At 48.5% G+C, this 23,641-nt stretch overlaps 1 protein-coding gene across 1 annotated transcript; it reads right to left on the reverse strand.

Moving 5' to 3' along the window:
* Positions 1 to 878: 878 nt before the first annotated feature.
* DUSP16 (dual specificity phosphatase 16) lies at positions 879 to 17,793 on the reverse strand. Its single transcript, XM_075343566.1, has 7 exons — positions 17,678 to 17,793; positions 12,221 to 12,635; positions 6,881 to 7,022; positions 6,633 to 6,796; positions 6,275 to 6,434; positions 6,046 to 6,169; positions 879 to 4,538 (listed from the first exon to the last, which is right to left on the reverse strand). Exons 2-7 carry the CDS (start codon positions 12,449 to 12,451, stop codon positions 3,452 to 3,454), a joined length of 1,908 nt encoding a protein of 635 aa, XP_075199681.1. The 5' UTR covers positions 12,452 to 12,635; positions 17,678 to 17,793; the 3' UTR covers positions 879 to 3,451.
* Positions 17,794 to 23,641: the final 5,848 nt, after the last annotated feature.

Consider the following 23,641-nt stretch of genomic DNA (forward strand, 5'->3'; position numbering starts at 1 on the left):
CTCCGGTCACCTCTAAGCAGCAACTAAGGTGAGTAGCGCGATCGGCTGAGCTGTCACTGAGATTACCCGCTGTCACTGTTTGAGGATCCAGCGGTGGCCGCGATTAACCTCAGTGACAGCTCAGCTGATTGCGCTACTCACCTCAGTTGCTGCGTGGAGGTGACCGGAGCGGCGGTGTCTTCTGCAGCTCCTGTCACCTTCATGCTGGAAGCGACGCTGGAGGTCCGTGGATTACGCCGGACATGGAGGGCTTTTTGGGGCTTATTAAATTGGTAATGAGGGAATGTGTTTGTGTTTTTTATTTCTAATAAAGGATTGTTCGGGTGTGTGTGTTTATTTACTGTAACTTACAGATTAATCATGGAGGGTGTCTCATAGACGCCTGACATGATTAATCTAGGATTTAGTGGCAGCTATGGGCTGCCATTAACTCCTTATTACCCCGATTTGCCAACGCACCAGGGCAAATCGGGAAGAGCCAGGTACAGTCCCAGAACTGTCGCATATAATGTATGCGGCAATTCTGGGCGGCTGCTGACTGATATTGTTAGGCTGGGGGGCTCCCCATAACGTGGAGCTCCCCATCCTGAGAATACCAGCCTTCAGCCGTATGGCTTTATCTGGCTGGTATTAAAATTGGGGGGGACCGCACGCCGTTTTTTTTAATTATTTATTTCACTGCACAATATAGACCCGCCCACTGGCTGCTGTGATTGGGTGCAGTGAGACACCTGTCACTCAGCGTGGGGGCGTGTCTCACTACAACCAATCATAGGCGCCTGTGGGCAGGGAAAGCAGGGAATACGAGATTGTTTAATGAGCGGCCGGCTTTTTCAAAATAGTAAAAGCCGCCGGAGCAGTGTGAATGCCGTGCAGCGCCGCGCCGGGGATCGGCGAGTATGAGAGAGGGCTGCTAACTTCAGTCACTCAGGGGATTAGTGGTCACCGGTGAGCCCTTCACAGGTGACCGCTAATCAGGGCGCGACACAGACAGAGCCGCAGCATGACAATGAAATCGGGTTAAGTTCACCCGAGTTCATTCTGACAGTGCGGCTCTGTCTGTGTCTGCTGTCATCTGCCGTTCTGCTCTGCTACATGGCTGTCTGTGTCTGCTGTCAGCGGCCATGTAGCAGCGCTGAATGGCAGATGACATAGTAAAAAATACGCATTACACACGCTAGTAAAATCTCAGAAATAGCATCGCACTTGCGTTGCACTCGCACCTAACGTGAACTAAAATCAGCCGAGTTTTTTTTCAGCCCAGTTGGACCGATTTTACTCGCATAGATGTGTTTCCAGCCTAACAGACGCACGGGCCCCAGTTCTGCATTTTTCATCCACTCTTGGTTTTGGCTACAAATAGTGAGGTAAAAATTAAAACTCGCCAAATTCTCAGTGTGCACGAGGCCCTAGTGATAGAACAAGGCAAGTGCACGAGCATTAGGTGTAGAGTAACCTGTGAGGAGGGAGCTCTGCTGGACAGGAGGACGCCGGCGATAAGGCACTTACTACAAATGAAGCCAGGCGAGAAAACCAGAACATATCCCCCACCCCGGCCAAGCCGTCGCCAGGGGTCCCGGACCCACCCCGGCCAAGCCGTCGCCAGGGGTCCCGGACCCACCCCGGCCAAGCCGTCGCCAGGGGTCCCGGACCCACCCCGGCCAAGCCGTCGCCAGGGGTCCCGGACCCACCCCGGCCAAGCCGTCGCCAGGGGTCCCGGACCCACCCCGGCCAAGCCGTCGCCAGGGGTCCCGGACCCACCCCGGCCAAGCCGTCGCCAGGGGTCCCGGACCCCTCACCTGCTCATTAAAAGGGGGGAGAGGGAATAAAAAAAAATAGATTATGGATGATCTTAAAGGAGCACTCCATTACTCAACTTAATGGTATCTTCTCCCATGAGACATCACTTCACTCTGGGAGGAGCCTAGATGTCACATGACACCTGTTCGCTGGCGGGCACAGGCCTCGTGCTGGACTCACCTTGTATTGATCCTGAATTACATCTTATCATCTAGTTGCCTCCAGAGCTACAATCACAATCCTGCCAGAGCTGCCCTCTGCTGTGTTGCATTATGGGTGATGTGGAGAACGCTCTGCCACAACCAATGCAGCTTTCTCCCACAATGCACTGCAGCGGAGCATGCTCCTTACACCCCGGCCGGATCAGTAAGTGCAGCATTCTCCCACAATGCACCGCAGCGGAGCATGCTCCTTACACCCCGGCCAGATCAGTAAGTGCAGCTCTCTCCCACAATGCACCGCAGCGGAGCATGCTCCTTACACCCCGGCCGGATCAGTAAGTGCAGCTCTCTCCCACAATGCACCATGGTGGAGCATGCTCCTTACACCCTGGCCGGATCAGTAAGTGCAGCTTTCTCCCACAATGCACCATGGTGGAGCATGCTCCTTACACCCCGGCCGGATCAGTAAGTGCAGCTTTCTCCCACAATGCACCGCAGCGGAGCATGCTCCTTACGCCCCGGCCGGATCAGTAAGTGCAGCTCTCTCCCACAATGCACCGCAGCGGAGCATGCTCCTTCCTGGCCGGATCAGTAAGTGCAGCTCTCTCCCACAATGCACCATGGTGGAGCATGCTCCTTACACCCCGGCCGGATCAGTAAGTGCAGCTCTCTCCCACAATGCACCATGGTGGAGCATGCTCCTTACACCCCGGCCGGATCAGTAAGTGCAGCTCTCTCCCACAATGCACCATGGTGGAGCATGCTACTTACACCCTGGCCGGATCAGTAAGTGCAGCTCTCTCCCACAATGCACCACAGCGGAGCATGCTACTTACACCCTGGCCGGATCAGTAAGTGCAGCTCTCTCCCACAATGCACCACAGCGGAGCATGCTCCTTACACCCCGGCCAGATCAGTAAGTGCAGCTCTCTCCCACAATGCACCGCAGCGGAGCATGCTCCTTACACCCCGGCCGGATCAGTAAGTGCAGCTCTCTCCCACAATGCACCGCAGCGGAGCATGCTCCTTACACCCTGGCCGGATCAGTAAGTGCAGCTTTGGTTGTGACTGGAGCAGACGACCGGATGTCACTGAGGATTTGTAACGCTTTATATCAGTCAGATTCTGGGGCGACATTGCCGCTCCCCACAATCATTACCACTCACCCTCCTCCCCCGCCACGTGGACACACTTTCCTCCGTGGATGCCTGCTGCAGACGTCGTGCCCCCGCGATACAGGACGGCACAAGACATCCATTATACCATGCGTACTAGTAAGGGCCAGTCAGATTTGCAGCGCCCCCTGCAGGATGATTGGGACGGCCTCGTCCTGTGGGCGTTGCAGGGGGACTTGCTCCCAATTATTACTAGGTGCCCACCTGATCAACCCAGCGCCACATCCTGCAAATCCTCACTTCAGATTCATAGGGAACAGATCCGTATTTGTGGTGCCCGCAGGCGGCTCCGCTGCCCGTCCCCCCGCTGCGGCCTCACGACACCTCGATGACCTCCATGCTGCCGGAGAAGCTGTTCTGGCTGCCGACTTTGCCCAGCTCCTCTCGGGAGCGCGCGTCCACCAGTTCATCTCCAAACTCCATTTGGCAGCTGCGCCTTTTGAATTGCTTTTCGAAGGGGCTTTCCTCGTGCCAGCTGCGGCGGGAGTCTCCGCGGGGGCTGGGCTTCTGCCTCCTGCGCACTGCGCAGCAGGGGTCGGCGGGCAGCTGTCCGCAGCTGAAGGCCGTGAAGTTCCCCCCTCCGTACAGAGCAGACGCCGAGTAGAAGTGGGATGGGACATCGGGGGCGAAGTACCAGCTGCCGGTCAGCGAGGAGGCCCGCGTGGCCAGGATGTCCGAGTGCCAGTCCTTCATGCCCAGGGCCGGCTTGGCCAGATGCTGTTGGCTGCTGGACAGTCCGAACAGAAAGTTACTTTTGCGATTGTCCTCCATGCTGCCACTGCGGAACAGTGGAGCCGCCAGGGAGCGCACGCTGCTGCGGCTCATAATCTGCTGCTGCTGGCGCACTTTACTCTCCGCTTGCCGGCAGGTGCTCGGCTGCTCCGGGACCCTCGCTGCCGCCTGTTCACGGTCAGGGCTGGCCTCCGGGGTCTGCTCCGACACCTCCTCCACTGGGGAGAACTGGCACATCTTGCTACCGCCTCCTTCAAGACTGCTTGAGGTTTTGTAGAACTCCTTGTGGTCCTCCAGGGAGGCGGCTCCGGCGGCTGCGCTGCCCGGGCTGCAGTAGGACACGGACTTGATGTCCAGGGAGAAGGAGCGCTTCATTTTGTTGCTGTCCTCCAACTTCTCCCGCTGGGACACATGCAGCCCATTAATGCCCTGTAGGAGAGGGGCCGCCTCTTCCTCCTGCATGTTCTCGGATGAGGTAGGATCAGCGAGGGGAGGACTCGCCGGCTGCGGAGGGGTCTCCGCCTGGAGGGCACCGTGCTCCATGTGTAGCTTCAGTTTGCAGACCGGGGTCACCTGGCCAGTCTGGGCCTTAATCTTCTTCTCGAAGTCCAGGAGCTGCCCCAGGAAGTTGAAGTTCGGGGAGATGGTCGGTCTCTTCTCCTTTACGAACCTGCGGAGAGAAGCAAGATGTCAAAACACAATGTCAAGAAGCAAGATGACAAAACACACCTGTAAGGAGATAGGGATATATTCTGATCTATTAAGCCATATTCCTATAGCCGCCATCTTGTCAAGGTACGACCATGGTATATCATTGTGTGTGACTGGGCCTTAAGGCCTAAGGAGGCTTCAATCAGGATGCTAATTAACTTGAGGAAATTAGATGAGCTAGTTAGGCCTGAGAACAGTAAGGGAAAGGAAGACCCAGCAAATGTAAAACTCAAGGTGTCAAAATCCAATTAGGACAGCCCTTGATCCAGCACACCCCCTGCGGAGTGAATTGCCCTACACAGGAGGTGGGAGGGGAGCTCCAGGTTTATAACCTAACTTCAAAGGTCTCCTCCAAACAATTCGGAATCCTCAGTAAAGTTTCGATATTGGGGGGTACATTGCCCCCACAGACAAGTCCGGCACATTTTCATATTCCTGAAAGCCAGACGCACGTAACACATATTTCCGCAAACCTGTGTGATGTGCGTAGCCCTCAATAATTAATAACTGGCCACAGGAAGCCTGCAGTACCCTCATATTTCCTATCAAAACGGAGATCAATTCACGACCATCAAAACTAGGGTCATATTTTCCAGGTGAGACGTTCAGGGTCAGAGTTATGCTGGGAAATATAACGTTAGGTTATTCTCAGCTAACGGCAGGGGAGGGAATTCCCAGCCAGGATGATGTCACGAGGGGGAGGGAATTCCCAGCCAGGATGATGTCACGAGGGGGGGCTGTGTGAGCCCAGGACAGAACAGATAAAAGCTAAGGGCAGAGGTCCGTGCTTTGTATTTCTTCTGGGGGTCACGTGCTTCATTCATGTAGTGGAGGATACTGAAACGTCCCTGGCCCCACACAGTACCCCCCCGGCATGGGCCAAACCCTCAACCCTAAGGTAATTGATACAACTGTATGCCTGTTTGTGACCGCGTCTTAATTGTAAATATATTGTGACATACATACATATACATTATATACAATATGGAATTTTACAGAATATATATTGTAGTCTCTAGTGTGCCCTTACGGCGATTAAAACATATATAATTTAATCTTGGCCGTTCTGTTATCTCAATCCTGAATTCCACGTCTGTAGGCTCTGCGACATCGTTATCGTAATCGATTGGTGGCAGAGAGTTTATGCCAAGGATCATTGTGGGGCGACCCGTGAGATCAGGGGCAAATTAGATATATTCTGCCGCATTATTCGGGGGAATATATACCTTACTCTCACCGGGAGCCCTTCTATCATCGGCATAGTAGAATAGCGGCCTCCTTGCTTATTGTCGGGCAATTCCATAATTGGCCTGACTATAAGAGGGGCGCTAGAGAGCGAGTCACATGCTCTGTGAGGTGGAAAAGGGAGGGAGGGTGTAACTTCCACTCCTTCCCCCTGTTCATGACAGCGCCAAACTGTCCGCCATGACGCCCCGCTTCTACCACAGCCCAATGAGGGGTGCTACCTGTAAGCCTCATCCAGGGTCATGTCCATCCTCTTCATAATGTAGGCGATGGCGATGGTTGCAGAGCGCGAGATCCCCGCCAGGCAGTGGACCAGGACGCGGCCGTTGGACGCCTTCGCCCTTTCTGTGAGACAAGAAAAAGATTATTTTTAATCAATGACTAAAAAGGCTGGTGGAAGGGCCCAGGGGCGTGGTCACTGGTCAGAAGCCCCTCCCACTGCGTTCTCACCTATGAAGTCCACAGATTTGTCCAGCCACGGCAGGATCTTCTCACAGAAGCTGTCATTCACCGGCACACGCAAGAAATGAGAGTCACAGATGAAGTCGGGTTTGGGGCAGGTGTTACTGGCGTTCAGGACGAAGCCGATCTCATTCTGCTGCATCAGCTCCTGCGCAGGAGAAAACCGCAGAGACAGAGATAATCAGCAGCGATCAGAGCGAGCATCACACTAGAAGGAAAGTGGACGCTCTGATGGTAGCGCCAATCCCTTCAGATACAAAGGACTTGTCAGACGACCTCCAGGAGCCGTCACACTCTTGTGTGAGAGTCACTGGCCCTTTAAATACTCTGTTGTCAGACTCCTCACCTTGTTGAGGACGTCCCGCTGGCAGCCCAGATAGAGATGAGGCAGGATCCGCGTGGGGCCGGTGCTGGACACGGGGAGACACGGCTGAGAAATACAGGTGGGGACGATGGAGGCCTTCCCCTCACACAGGCCGGGAAAATACGAGGAAAACTCATAAAACCCACCTGGAAAAAGAGACCACAGGGGTGAGGACCCCAAAACCTCATCCACCCTTCCCCCACCACATCACACATAGGGACACGCATTACCTGACAGGAGATGCACATGGCAGAAAAGCTTCTCCAGCTTCCCGAGCAGAACAAAAAGGAAACAGTCAGTAGGCAGCGACGACACGTCCACCGAGCTCTGATCATACACAACTACCTGCTGCACCTGACACTCCAACTCCACCTGCGGAGAGAAGACCGCGACACGTGAGAAGACCGCAGCATCAGCAACTGACCACACTGCACAGTACCTGGACTATTCTGTATATATACACTGAACAGTACCACTCCTCTTGTCCTGTATACTGGGTGTAATCCTCAGTATCTGTATTATTCTGTATATATACACTGCACAGTACCACTTCTCCTGTCCTGTATACTGGGTGTAATCCTCAGTATCTGTATTATTCTGTATATATACACTGCACAGTACCACTTCTCCTGTCCTGTATACTGGGTGTAATCCTCAGTACCTGTATTATTCTGTATATATACACTGCACAGTACCACTTCTCCTGTCCTGTATACTGGGTGTAATCCTCAGTATCTGTATTATTCTGTATATATACGCTGCACAGTACCACTTCTCCTGTCCTGTATACTGGGTGTAATCCTCAGTGTCTGTATTATTCTGTATATATACACTGCACAGTACCACTTCTCCTGTCCTGTATACTGGGTGTAATCCTCAGTATCTGTATTATTCTGTATATATACACAGCACAGTACCACTTCTCCTGTCCTGTATACTGGGTGTAATCCTCAGTGTCTGTATTATTCTGTATATATACACTGCACAGTACCACTTCTCCTGTCCTGTATACTGGGTGTAATCCTCAGTATCTGTATTATTCTGTATATATACACTGCACAGTACCATTTCTCCTGTCCTGTATACTGGGTGTAATCGTCAGTATCTGTATTATTCTGTATATATACACTGCACAGTACCACTCCTCCTGTCCTGTATACTGGGTGTAATCCTCAGTGTCTGTATTATTCTGTATATATACACTGCACAGTACCACTTCTCCTGTCCTGTATACTGGGAGTAATCCTCAGTATCTGTATTATTCTGTATATATACACTGCACAGTACCACTTCTCCTGTCCTGTATACTGGGTGTAATCCTCAGTATCTGTATTATTCTGTATATATACACTGCACAGTACCATTTCTCCTGTCCTGTATACTGGGTGTAATCGTCAGTATCTGTATTATTCTGTATATATACACTGCACAGTACCACTCCTCCTGTCCTGTATACTGGGTGTAATCCTCAGTATCTGTATTATTCTGTATATATACACTGCACATTGCCACTTCTCCTGTCCTGTATACTGGGTGTAATCCTCAGTATCTGTATTATTCTGTATATATACACTGCACAGTACCATTTCTCCTGTCCTGTATACTGGGTGTAATCGTCAGTATCTGTATTATTCTGTATATATACACTGCACAGTACCACTTCTCCTGTCCTGTATACTGGGTGTAATCCTCAGTATCTGTATTATACTGTATATATACACTGCACAGTACCACTTCTCCTGTCCTGTATACTGGGTGTAATCCTCAGTATCTGTATTATACTGTATATATACACTGCACAGTACCACTTCTCCTGTCCTGTATACTGGGTGTAATCCTCAGTATCTGTATTATTCTGTATATATACACTGCACAGTACCACTTCTCCTGTCCTGTATACTGGGTGTAATCCTCAGTATCTGTATTATTCTGTATATATACACTGCACAGTACCACTTCTCCTGTCCTGTATACTGGGTGTAATCCTCAGTATCTGTATTATTCTGTATATATACACTGCACAGTACCACTTCTCCTGTCCTGTATACTGGGTGTAATCCTCAGTATCTGTATTATTCTGTATATATACACTGCACAGTACCACTTCTCCTGTCCTGTATACTGGGTGTAATCCTCAGTATCTGTATTATTCTGTATATATACACTGCACAGTACCACTTCTCCAGTCCTGTATATTGGGTGTAATCCTCAGTATCTGTATTATTCTGTATATATACGCTGCACAGTACCACTTCTCCTGTCCTGTATACTGGGTGTAATCCTCAGTGTCTGTATTATTCTGTATATATATACACTGCACAGTACCACTTCTCCTGTCCTGTATACTGGGTGTAATCCTCAGTATCTGTATTATTCTGTATATATACACTGCACAGTACCACTTCTCCTGTCCTGTATACTGGGTGTAATCCTCAGTATCTGTATTATTCTGTATATATACACTGCACAGTACCACTTCTCCTGTCCTGTATACTGGGTGTAATCCTCAGTGTCTGTATTATTCTGTATATATACACTGCACAGTACCACTTCTCCTGTCCTGTATACAGGGTGTAGTCCTCAGTATCTGTATTATTCTGTATATATACACTGCACAGTACCACTTCTCCTGTCCTGTATACTGGGTGTAATCCTCAGTATCTGTATTATTCTGTATATATACACTGCACAGTACCATTTCTCCTGTCCTGTATACTGGGTGTAATCCTCAGTATCTGTATTATTCTGTATATATATACTGCACAGTACCACTCCTCCTGTCCTGTATACTGGGTGTAATCCTCAGTATCTGTATTATTCTGTATATATACACTGCACAGTACCACTTCTCCTGTCCTGTATACTGGGTGTAATCCTCAGTATCTGTATTATTCTGTATATATACACTGCACAGTACCATTTCTCCTGTCCTGTATACTGGGTGTAATCCTCAGTATCTGTATTATTCTGTATATATACACTGCACAGTACCACTCCTCCTGTCCTGTATACTGGGTGTAATCCTCAGTACCTGTATTATTCTGTATATATACACTGCACAGTACCACTCCTCCTGTCCTGTATACTGGGTGTAATCCTCAGTACCTGTATTACTCTGTATATATACATTGCACAGTACCACTCCTCCTGTCCTGTATACTGGGTGTAATCCTCAGTGTCTGTATTATTCTGTATATATACACTGCACAGTACCACTTCTCCTGTCCTGTATACTGGGTGTAATCCTCAGTATCTGTATTATCCTGTATATATACACTGCACAGTACCAATTCTCCTGTCCTGTATACTGGGTGTAATCCTCTGTATCTGTATTATTCTGTATATATACACTGCACAGTACCACTTCTCCTGTCCTGTATACTGGGTTTAATCCTCAGTATCTGTATTATTCTGTATATATACACTGCACAGTACCACTTCTCCTGTCCTGTATACTGGGTGTAATCCTCAGTATCTGTATTATTCTGTATATATACACTGCACAGTACCACTCCTCCTGTCCTGTATACTGGGTATAATCCTCAGTACCTGTATTATTCTGTATATATACACTGCACAGTACCACTCCTCCTGTCCTGTATACTGGGTGTAATCCTCAGTATCTGTATTATTCTGTGTATATACACTGCACAGTACCACTTCTCCTGTCCTGTATACTGGGTGTAATCCTCAGTATCTGTATTATTCTGTGTATATACACTGCACAGTACCACTCCTCCTGTCCTGTATACTGGGTGTAATCCTCAGTATCTGTATTATTCTGTATATATACACTGCACAGTACCACTCCTCCTGTCCTGTATACTGGGTGTAATCCTCAGTACCTGTATTATTCTGTATATACACTGCACAGTACCACTTCTCCTGTCCTGTATACTGGGTGTAATCCTCAGTATCTGTATTATACTGTATATATAGACTGCACAGTACCACTCCTCCTGTCCTGTATACTGGGTATAATCCTCAGTACCTGTATTATTCTGTATATATACACTGCACAGTACCACTTCTCCTGTCCTGTATACTGGGTGTAATCCTCAGTACCTGTATTATTCTGTATATATACACTGCACAGTACCACTTCTCCTGTCCTGTATACTGGGTGTAATCCTCAGTGTCTGTATTATTCTGTATATATACACTGCACAGTACCACTTCTCCTGACCTGTATACTGGGTGTAATCCTCAGTGTCTGTATTATTCTGTATATATACACTGCACAGTACCACTCCTCCTGTCCTGTATACTGGGTATAATCCTCAGTACCTGTATTATTCTGTATATATACACTGCAAAGTACCACTTCTCCTGTCCTGTATACTGGGTGTAATCCTCAGTGTCTGTATTATACTGTATATATACACTGCACAGTACCACTTCTCCTGTCCTGTATACTGGGTGTAATCCTCAGTATCTGTATTATTCTGTATATACACTGCACAGTACCACTTCTCCTGTCCTGTATACTGGGTAGAATCCTCAGTATCTGTATTATTCTGTATATATACACTGCACAGTACCACTCCTCCTGTCCTGTATACTGGGTGTAATCCTCAGTATCTGTATTATTCTGTATATATACACTGCACAGTACCACTTCTCCTGTCTTGTATACTGGGTGTAATCCTCAGTGTCTGTATTATCCTGTATATATACACTGCACAGTACCACTTCTCCTGTCCTGTATACTGGGTGTAATCCTCAGTATCTGTATTATTCTGTATATATACACTGCACAATACCACTTCTCCTGTCCTGTATACTGGGTGTAATCCTCAGTACCTGTATTATTCTGTATATATACACTGCACAGTACCACTTCTCCTGTCCTGTATACTGGGTGTAATCCTCAGTATCTGTATTATCCTGTATATATACACTACACAGTACCACTTCTCCTGTCCTGTATACTGGGTGTAATCCTCAGTATCTGTATTATTCTGTATATATACACTGCACAGTACCACTTCTCCTGTCCTGTATACTGGGTGTAATCCTCAGTACCTGTATTATTCTGTATATATACACTGCACAGTACCACTTCTCCTGTCCTGTATACTGGGTGTAATCCTCAGTACCTGTATTATTCTGTATATATACACTGCACAGTACCACTTCTCCTGTCCTGTATACTGGGTGTAATCCTCAGTACCTGTATTACTCTGTATATATACACTGCACAGTACCACTCCTCCTGTCCTGTATACTGGGTGTAATCCTCAGTATCTGTATTATTCTGTATATATACACTGCACAGTACCACTTCTCCTGTCCTGTATACTGGGTGTAATCCTCAGTACCTGTATTATTCTGTATATATATACTGCACAGTACCACTTCTCCTGTCCTGTATACTGGGTGTAATCCTCAGTATCTGTATTATTCTGTATATATACACTGCACAGTACCACTTATCCTGTCCTGTATACTGGGTGTAATCCTCAGTACCTGTATTATTCTGTATATATACACTGCACAGTACCACTTCTCCTGTATACGCTGTATACTCCGCAGTCTCTGTATACGCACCCCGTCGCGCAGTGCCTCACCTTCTGCTTGGCGGAGTGCTGGATGAGCTCGGTGATCTGCACCTTGTCCTGCTGCAGTCTTCTCTTCATCAGTTTGGAGCAGTTGATGTTGATGGCCTCCAGGATGTGGGACGTGTTGTAATCCACGAAGGGTCGGCTGTCTATCAGCAGTACCTTCTCCGCGCCGGCCTCCATCCATGTCACCAGCTTCTCTGCAGTCAGCATTCGGCAGCGCAGGCCCACGGCAGCCATGGCCCGCGTCCTGCCAGTCACACACACAGGGGTCAGTACGCAGGGGTCCTCAGGGCCATGATGACCCCATCCTCATCCATGAGCGAATGGAAACACATTGCAGAAAGTGCAGGATCCGCTGATCGCTGATGCGAATTATGACATCATCGCCTTGTGCCGCAGATGTCACAGGAAGCAGAGGATCCTGGGAAGGAAGCATAGAAATGGTTAAACTCATGCAGAGATATGGGCCATCAGTACCAGACCCCCACCTGCCCACCACATCCAGAACCCGGACCCCCACAAATAACCCCAATTACCACATCAGGGTGAGATCTGCGCAGATGATCCAGGATCTCACCCGATCGCTTCATGAATTTTTTTTCGTTTCCCGATCAAGTTACAGCAGACGACGGATCCTGTATAACATTAACCGAGTGACATCAGCGAGTGAAAGATTAAACCGCGAGCAGAGAACCTGCCCTCACCTCCTCTGTCACGTGACCAGCAGACAGCGGCCACAGAAGCAACGCGAATACCACCACGTGAGCGACAGTCACTGCCAGACCTGCACTGAGTGCGGAGATAGGCGGCGTCCTCAGTGATGTCACTGCTGATCTCTGGTGATGGATAGGAGGTGTTCTCAGTGATGTCACTGCTGATCTCTGGTGATGGATAGGCGGTGTTCTCCGTGATGTCACTGCTGATCTCTGGTGATGGATAGGAGGTGTTCTCCGTGATGTCACTGCTGATCTCTGGTGATGGATAGGCGGTGTTCTCAGTGATGTCACTGCTGATCTCTGGTGATGGATAGGAGGTGTTCTCCGTGATGTCACTGCTGATCTCTGGTGATGGATAGGAGGTGTTCTCAGTGATGTCACCGCTGATCTCTGGTGATGGATAGGAGGTGTTCTCAGTGATGTCACCGCTGATCTCTGGTGATGGATAGGAGGTGTTCTCAGTGATGTCACCGCTGATCTCTGGTGATGGATAGGCGGTGTTCTCAGTGATGTCACCGCTGATCTCTGGTGATGGATAGGCGGTGTTCTCAGTGATGTCACCGCTGATCTCTGGTGATGGATAGGAGGTGTTCTCAGTGATGTCACCGCTGATCTCTGGTGATGGATAGGAGGTGTTCTCAGTGATGTCACCGCTGATCTCTGGTGATGGATAGGAGGTGTTCTCAGTGATGTCCCCGCTGATCTCTGGTGATGGATAGGAGGTGTTCTCAGTGATGTCACCGCTGATCTCTGGTGATGTATAGGCGGTGTTCTCAGTGATGTCACTGCTGATCTCTGGTGATGGTTAGGAGGTGTTCTCAGTGATGTCACCGCTGATCTCTGGTGATGGATAGGCGGTGTTCTCAGTGATGTCACCGCTGATCTCTGGTGATGTATAGGCGGTGTTCTCAGTGATGTCACCTCTGATCTCTGGGGATGGATAGGAGGTGTTCTCAGTGATGTCACTGCTGATCTCTGGTGATGGATAGGAGGTGTTCTCAGTGATGTCACTGCTGATCTCTGGTGATGGATAGGAGGTGTTCTCAGTGATGTCACCGCTGATCTCTGGTGATGGATAGGAGGTGTTCTCAGTGATGTCACCGCTGATCTCTGGTGATGGATAGGTGGTGTTCTCAGTGATGTCACTGCTGATCTCTGGTGATGGATAGGTGTTCTCAGTGATGTCACTGCTGATCTCTGGTGATGGATAGGAGGTGTTCTCAGTGATGTCACTGCTGATCTCTGGTGATGGATAGGCGGTGTTCTCAGTGATGTCACCGCTGATCTCTGGTGATGGATAAGCGGTGTTCTCGGTGATGTCACTGCTGATCTCTGGTGATGGATAGGAGGCGTTCTCAGTGATGTCACTGCTGATCTCTGGTGATGGATAGGAGGTGTTCTCAGTGATGTCACCGCTGATCTCTGGTGATGGATAGGAGGTGTTCTCAGTGATGTTACTGCTGATCTCTGGTGATGGATAGGAGGTGTTCTCAGTGATGTCACCGCTGATCTCTGGTGATGGATAGGAGGTGTTCTCAGTGATGTTACTGCTGATCTCTGGTGATGGATAGGAGGTGTTCTCAGTGATGTTACTGCTGATCTCTGGTGATGGATAGGAGGTGTTTTCAGTGATGTCACCGCTGATCTCTGGTGATGGATAGGAGATGTTCTTAGTGATGTCACCGCTGATCTCTGGTGATGGATAGGAGGTGTTCTCAGTGATGTCACCGCTGATCTCTGGTGATGGATAGGAGGTGTTCTCGGTGATGTCACTGCTGATCTCTGGTGATGGATAGGCGGTGTTCTCAGTGATGTCACCGCTGATCTCTGGTGATGGATAGGCGGTGTTCTCAGTGATGTCACCGCTGATCTCCTTAGTTACGCTATGACTGCCCCGCCCCCGTACTTGTCCGCTGGTGACCTGTGTTGTATCTTATGTAAAGTTTGCTCATGTCAGCCTCGACTGTAGGGACAAAGTCCGGAGCTGTAATCAGCGTTCGCCCGGATGAAGTCATGTGATCTTTGGCCTTGTAACAACATAACCTCATGGCCTTCGCACAGATCACAGGAGCGGTGATCTCACACTGCGCAGATCTGTGCACATCGCTCGCTGCGGGAGACGCAATGTCGGCCATATTGGTAGTCACCCAACTCTCCCACATTTGGATATAATGACGTTATTGCGCAGGTGGCGGCTCCTCGGCTCTGCCGCCCGGGCACCAGTCACTGGTGAGAAACACCGAAGACAAGAAACACCTTTGCATTTCCATATGAATCATGAACACACCCTTAAAGAAAAGTAATCACACCCTGGCACTGCGCCCGTCATCAGACAGATAAGCTCCATTCACCTCCAGAGCTGCACTCACAGCTTGTCATACACCCGGACATGTGAAATGTGGAGAACAGGAATTGGATCATTGCCGGCAGCTCTGGATGTGACTGGAGATCCAGGCCTCAGAGCTGAGGGTTTGTTACATTGCATCAGGCAGCTTATATGGCCCAGACTGGATACAACTGTAACAAACCCGCAGCTGTGAGAAGTGTTTGTTCCAGTGACTGCTCTATCCTGTGATTGGTGGAGATCGGAGCGGTCCATGGACGCGGGGGGAGGTTGTTCTCCCACTTTCCCTCCATTTCATGTAGCATAGCTCCACCATGACATCAGCCGCTGTGATCCCGCCAGTCGGGGGTGCGCGCTCCCTCCTCTGCAGCTGTGATCACAATACAGCATGATGTCACCCGGGGCCCCGGGCCTTAACCCTTCACCCTCCGCCTAGAACAACAATTCTGACATTTCCCAGGGCTTCTCTACTTCTTCTCGATTCTGGGAACGAACGAGAAGAAATATAAAGAAGGCGGAGAAATGTATCCGGAAAGTAACAGGAACATCCCTTTAAATGTTCTGGATGATTGGACGCCGGATTAAAGGAATTCATATAGAAATGGATATGTGGTTTCACATTCAGTCCTGTAATAACGGGATACAATGTAATGTGTCATTTCCTGTCCTGATATAAACAGCTGATGTGCGGCGTCTTAAAGGGACGGTGAGTGCAGAGTAGAGGCCATGATGTGACTATAAAGTGTCAGATTAGGATGGATACAACTGTAACAACCCCTCAGCTGTAAGAAGTATTGGGTCAGGACGGCCGACACCAGCATCAACCACAGAAGCCTCAATCTCCGCTCCATAGTAGAACATACCCGGGCCGCCCCGACCCGCAGAGCCTCCTGGCAATACTACTGCCCCCCGAACGCTGGCCGCTATGCCCCGACACCTCCTGGACCAGCACCCCTCCACACCAGGCTTCCCAGATACTAGGCGCCACCTGGCCACCCTGACTCCCCAACTCCCTGACCTCCAGCACCCTGGTGCCCCACCACCATCAGCACCTCTAACCGCAGGCCACTCCCCCCCCCCAGGACCTCCCACATTGCCACCAAGATCCCCACGGCACCCCGTGGCCATCCTATCAGGGATTTTTGGCCTCCCCAACACCCAGGCCTCCCTGACCTCCACAGTCTCCCTGAACCCCAGCCTCCCCATCCCAGGCCTCCATGACTCCCAGCCTCCCCATCCTCAGCATCCCAGGCCTCCATGACCCCCAGCCTCCCCATCCTCAGCATCCCAGGCCTCCATGACCCCCAGCCTCCCCATCCTCAGAATCCCAGGCCTCCATGACCCCCAGCCTCCCCATCCTCAGCATCCCAGGCCTCCATGACCCCCAGCCTCAGCATCCCAGGCCTCCATGACCCCCAGTCTCAGCATCCCAGGCCTCCATGACCCCCAGTCTCAGCATCCCAGGCCTCCATGACCCCCAGTCTCAGCATCCCAGGCCTCCATGACCCCCAGTCTCAGCATCCCAGGCCTCCATGACCCCCAGTCTCAGCATCCCAGGCCTCCATGACCCCCAGTCTCAGCATCCCAGGCCTCCATGACCCCCAGTCTCAGCATCCCAGGCCTCCATGACCTCCAGTCTCCCTGACCCCCAGCCTCCCCATCCCAGGCCTCCATGACTCCCAGCCTCCCCATCCTCAGCATCCCAGGCCTCCATGACCCCCAGCCTCCCCATCCTCAGCATCCCAGGCCTCCATGACCCCCAGCCTCCCCATCCTCAGCATCCCAGGCCTCCATGACCCCCAGCCTCCCCATCCTCAGCATCCCAGGCCTCCATGACCCCCAGTCTCGCTGACCCCTGGCCATCCTGACCCCTGTCTATGAGGAAACTGCAGACCTTTCCATGTAGGACCTATCAGCGCAGAGGAGGAGACGGATCGGATGGCGATCAGGACACGACGGATACACAGACGTATAGAAGCTGGAATGGGATTGGTCAGTGCAGTCCGTCAGGTGACCCTAAATGTCCAACCAGAGGAGAAGAAGCAAACGATGTGCCGCCCCCTTGACCTCATCAAACAGTCACCACCGAAAGTGGCTGATAACAGAGAGCAATGGCTCACACAGCAGATGCCAATGCAAAATAGTGACCTTGAGAGGAGCCTCTGCTCTCTGTTATCAGCCACGTCCTTCCACAGTGCCTGCTCCTGCTGTCGCTCAGGCCCCCGGAGAGCACAAGCAGTGTGTCCAGCCCCACACTCTGAGCCCGGCACTGCGGCTGTACACACGGGGTCTGTCACCGCGGGGGGCGCTCTGCCGGGCTGTACAGCAGCGGTGACAGGCTGAGGGAAAGCCACAGGTGTCAGTGACGCGGGCTGATGACGTCACGCCTCCCGCCGTACTCACCGCTGCTCCGGGCCTGCTGTCCGGGCCTCGCCGTCGGGTCAGTGTCCGGGCTCCGGGCGGAGCGGGTGAGAGCGGCTGCGATGAGGTCACCGGGAAGAGGAGCCGCATGACGTCAGCGCCAGCCAATCAGAGCCGGGGGCGGAGACAGCGGCGTGGCCTCTATGTGCGTCACCAAAAGGGGCGGGGACATGACGTCATGTTGGGGAGTCCCAGCAGCTGCAGGCGATCTGCTCTGGCGTCTGTAATAACCAACGCATGTACATAGAGATCTATAGGGTTATATTACAGCCTGCACTGTGCATAGATATCTATAGGGTTATATTACAGCCTGCACTGTACATAGAGATCTATAGGGTTATATTACAGCCTGCACTGTGCATAGAGATCTATAGGGTTATATTACAGCCTGCACTGTGCATAGAGATCTATAGGGTTATATTACAGCCTGCACTGTACATAGAGATCTATAGGGTTATATTACAGCCTGCACTGTGCATAGAGATCTATAGGGTTATATTACAGCCTGCACTGTACATAGAGGTCTATAGGGTTATATTACAGCCTGCACTGTGCATAGAGATCTATAGGGTTATATTACAGCCTGCACTGTACATAGAGATCTATAGGGTTATATTACAGCTTGCACTGTACATAGAGGTCTATAGGGTTATATTACAGCCTGCATTGTGCATAGAGATCTATAGGGTTATATTACAGCTTGCACTGTGCATAGAGATCTATAGGGTTATATTACAGCCTGCACTGTACATAGAGGTCTATAGGGTTATATTATAGCCTGCATTGTGCATAGAGATCTATAGGGTTATATTACAGCTTGCACTGTACATAGAGGTCTATAGGGTTATATTACAGCCTGCATTGTGCATAGAGATCTATAGGGTTATATTACAGCTTGCACTGTACATAGAGGTCTATAGGGTTATATTACAGCCTGCATTGTGCATAGAGATCTATAGGGTTATATTACAGCTTGCACTGTGCATAGAGATCTATAGGGTTATATTACAGCCTGCACTGTACATAGAGGTCTATAGGGTTATATTATAGCCTGCATTGTGCATAGAGATCTATAGGGTTATATTACAGCTTGCACTGTACATAGAGGTCTATAGGGTTATATTACAGCCTGCATTGTGCATAGAGATCTATAGGGTTATATTACAGCCTGCACTGTGCATAGAGATCTATAGGGTTATATTACAGCCTGCATTGTGCATAGAGATCTATAGGGTTATATTACAGCCTGCACTGTGCATAGAGATCTATAGGGTTATATTACAGCCTGCACTGTGCATAGAGATCTATAGGGTTATATTACAGCTTGCACTGTGCATAGAGATCTATAGGGTTATATTACAGCTTGCACTGTACATAGAGGTCTATAGGGTTATATTACAGCCTGCATTGTGCATAGAGATCTATAGGGTTATATTACAGCCTGCACTGTGCATAGAGATCTATAGGGTTATATTACAGCTTGCACTGTGCATAGAGATCTATAGGGTTATATTACAGCCTGCACTGTGCATAGAGATCTATAGGGTTATATTACAGCTTGCACTGTGCATAGAGGTCTATAGGGTTATATTACAGCCTGCACTGTGCATAGAGATCTATAGGGTTATATTACAGCTTGCACTGTGCATAGAGATCTATAGGGTTATATTACAGCCTGCACTGTGCATAGAGATCTATAGGGTTATATTACAGCCTGCACTGTGCATAGAGATCTATAGGGTTATATTACAGCATGCACTGTGCATAGAGATCTATAGGGTTATATTACAGCTTGCACTGTACATAGAGGTCTATAGGGTTATATTACAGCCTGCATTGTGCATAGAGATCTATAGGGTTATATTACAGCCTGCACTGTGCATAGAGATCTATAGGGTTATATTACAGCCTGCACTGTGCATAGAGATCTATAGGGTTATATTACAGCCTGCACTGTGCATAGAGATCTATAGGGTTATATTACAGCCTGCACTGTGCATAGAGATCTATAGGGTTATATTACAGCTTGCACTGTGCATAGAGATCTATAGGGTTATATTACAGCTTGCACTGTACATAGAGGTCTATAGGGTTATATTACAGCCTGCATTGTGCATAGAGATCTATAGGGTTATATTACAGCTTGCACTGTACATAGAGGTCTATAGGGTTATATTACAGCCTGCATTGTGCATAGAGATCTATAGGGTTATATTACAGCCTGCACTGTGCATAGAGATCTATAGGGTTATATTACAGCCTGCATTGTGCATAGAGATCTATAGGGTTATATTACAGCCTGCACTGTGCATAGAGATCTATAGGGTTATATTACAGCCTGCACTGTGCATAGAGATCTATAGGGTTATATTACAGCTTGCACTGTACATAGAGGTCTATAGGGTTATATTACAGCCTGCATTGTGCATAGAGATCTATAGGGTTATTACAGCCTGCACTGTGCATAGAGATCTATAGGGTTATATTACAGCTTGCACTGTACATAGAGGTCTATAGGGTTATATTACAGCCTGCATTGTACATAGAGATCTATAGGGTTATATTACAGCCTGCACTGTGCATAGAGATCTATAGGGTTATATTACAGCCTGCACTGTACATAGGGGTCTATAGGGTTATATTACATCCTGCACTGTACATAGAGATCTATAGGGTTATATTACAGCCTGCACTGTACATAGAGGTCTTTAGGGTTATATTACAGCCTGCACTGTGCATAGAGATCTATAGGGCTATATTACAGCCTGCACTGTAGATAGAGATCTATAGGGCTATATTACAGCCTGCATTGTGCATAGGGGTCTATAGGGTTATATTACATCCTGCACTGTACATAGAGATCTATAGGGTTATATTACAGCCTGCACTGTACATAGGGGTCTATAGGGTTATATTACATCCTGCACTGTACATAGAGATCTATAGGGTTATATTACAGCCTGCACTGTACATAGAGGTCTATAGGGTTATATTACAGCCTGCACTGTAGATAGAGGTCTATAGTGTTATATTACAGCCTGCACTGTAGATAGAGATCTATAGGGTTATATTACAGCCTGCACTGTATATAGGAATTTATAGGGTTATATTACAGCCTGCACTGTACATAGAGATCTATAGGGTTATATTACAACCTGTACTGTATATAGGAGTCTATAGGGTTATATTACAGCCTGCACTGTACATAGAGGTCTATAGGGTTATATTACAGCCTGCACTATACATAGAGGTCTATAGGGTTATATTACAGCCTGCACTGTACATAGGGCTCTATAGGGTTATATTACAGCCTGCACTGTACATAGGGGTCTATAGGGTTATATTACAGCCTGCACTGTACATAGGAGTCTATAGGGTTATATTACAGCCTGCACTGTACATAGGAGTCTATAGGGTTATATTACAGCCTGCACTGTACATAGGGGTCTATAGGGTTATATTACAGCCTGCACTGTACATAGAGGTCTATAGGGTTATATTACAACCTGCATTGTACATAGAAGTCTATAGGGTTATATTACAGCCTGCACTGTGCATAGGGGTCTATAGGGTTATATTACAGCCTGTACTGTATATAGGAGTCTATAGGGTTATATTACAGCCTGCACTGTATATAGGAGTCTATCGGGTTATATTACAGCCTGCACTGTACATAGAGGTCTATAGGGTTATATTACAGCTTGCACTGTGCATAGGGGTCTATAGGGGTATATTACAGCCTGTACTGTATATAGGAGTCTATAGGGTTATATTACAGCCTGCACTGTATATAGGAGTCTATAGGGTTATATTACAGCCTGCACTGTACATAGAGGTCTATAGGATTATATTACAGCCTGCACTGTACATAGGAGTCTATAGGGTTAAATTACAGCCTGCACTGTACATAGAGGTCTATAGGGTTATATTACAGCCTGCACTGTACATAGAGGTCTATAGGGTTATATTACAGCCTGCACTGTACATAGGGCTCTATAGGGTTATATTACAGCCTGCACTGTACATAGGAGTCTATAGGGTTAAATTACAGCCTGCACTGTACATAGAGGTCTATAGGGTTATATTACAGCCTGCACTGTACATAGAGGTCTATAGGGTTATATTACAGCCTGCACTGTACATAGGGCTCTATAGGGTTATATTACAGCCTGCACTGTACATAGGGGTCTATAGGGTTATATTACAGTCTGCACTGTAAATAGAAGTCTGTAGGGTTATATTACAGCCTGCACTGTACATAGAGATCTATAGGGTTATATTACAGCCTGCACTGTACATAGAAGTCTATACGGTTATATTACAGCCTGCACTGTACATAGGAGTCTATAAGGTTATATTACAGCCTGCACTGTACATCGAGGTCTATAGGGTTATATTTCAGCCTGCACTGTACATAGAGGTCTATAGGGTTATATTACAGCCTGCATTGTGCATAGAGATCTATAGGGTTATATTACAGCCCTGCACTGTACATAGAGGTCTATAGGGTTATATTACAGCCTGCACTGTACATAGAGGTCTATAGGGTTATATTACAGCCTGCATTGTGCATAGAGATCTATAGGGTTATATTACAGGCCTGCACTGTACATAGAGGTCTATAGGGTTATATTACAGCCTGCACTGTACATAGAGGTCTATAGGGTTATATTACAGCCTGCATTGTGCATAGAGATCTATAGGGTTATATTACAGGCCTGCACTGTACATAGAGGTCTATAGGGTTATATTACAGCCTGCACTGTACATAGAGATCTATAGGGTTATATTACAGCCTGCACTGTACATAGAGGTCTATAGGGTTATATTACAGCCTGCACTGTACATAGAGGTCTATAGGGTTATATTACAGCCTGCACTGTACATAGAGGTCTATAGGGTTATATTACAGCCTGCACTGTGCATAGGGGTCTATAGGGTTATATTACAGCCTGCACTGTGCATAGGGGTCTATAGGGTTATATTACAGCCCATATTAAAAAAAAAATCAAATCTTTATTCTTATATAGCGCTAACATATTCCGCAGCACTTTACATACATCAGGTTCCGTGAGAGTATCTTTGGAGTGTGGGGGGAGGCCGGGGAACACGGAGGAGACCCACGCAGACACAGGGAGAAAGTACAAGCTCCTTGCAGATGGTGTCCTTGGTGGGATTTGAACCCAGGACCCCAGCGCTGCAAGACTGTAGTGCTAACCACTGAGCCACCACAAGACTGTAGTGCTAACCACTCAGCCACCACAAGACTGTAGTGCTAACCACTGAGCCACCACAAGACTGTAGTGCTAACCACTGAGCCACCGTGCTGCCCCCATATTGTACATAGGGTCTCTATAGGGTTATATTACAGCCAGTACAGTATGTTACCATAATACCATACAGACACATTGCCACGTGTTGCTGCTCCTTGTAGTTCCCCCGTCTCCGGGCCTAATACAGCTGGTGAGATTTATGAACAAAGTGCAGATAAAACATGGAGCAGTTGCCATTAGCAACTAGTTTCTTTCGCCTCAGTTGAAAATGAAAGTGAGAGCCTTATAGGTTGCTATGGGTAACCGCTCGCCAATTGTTTACTTAGGAGAGGTGACTGGAAGCACAATCTGTCTCCAATCAAGGGGGCCATTATAATGTCATCCACTGCTAAAACGTAACGAGTTGGTCTTCAACAATATGGCGGAGCCCCGTATCCTGCGCTGTCTGAGGAGAGGACGTTATCAGTAATCAGCTTCTCCCCACTGTCCCGGCCTTGCAGATACTAGAGCCGCACATTACCGCCCTCTGGTGGCGCGCTGCCAAACGACTTTTACATAAGAGCTCTGACGTTTCTACCCACGTGCCCACATCGCGGGGTTTACTGGGAAATGTAGGCCTCGCTTCTTTTTTTCTTCATAGTCTATAGGCCGGAGAACTACATTTCCCTCAAGG

The sequence above is a fragment of the Anomaloglossus baeobatrachus genome, chromosome 4, assembly GCF_048569485.1.
Source record: "Anomaloglossus baeobatrachus isolate aAnoBae1 chromosome 4, aAnoBae1.hap1, whole genome shotgun sequence".
Classification (NCBI taxonomy): domain Eukaryota; kingdom Metazoa; phylum Chordata; class Amphibia; order Anura; family Aromobatidae; genus Anomaloglossus; species Anomaloglossus baeobatrachus.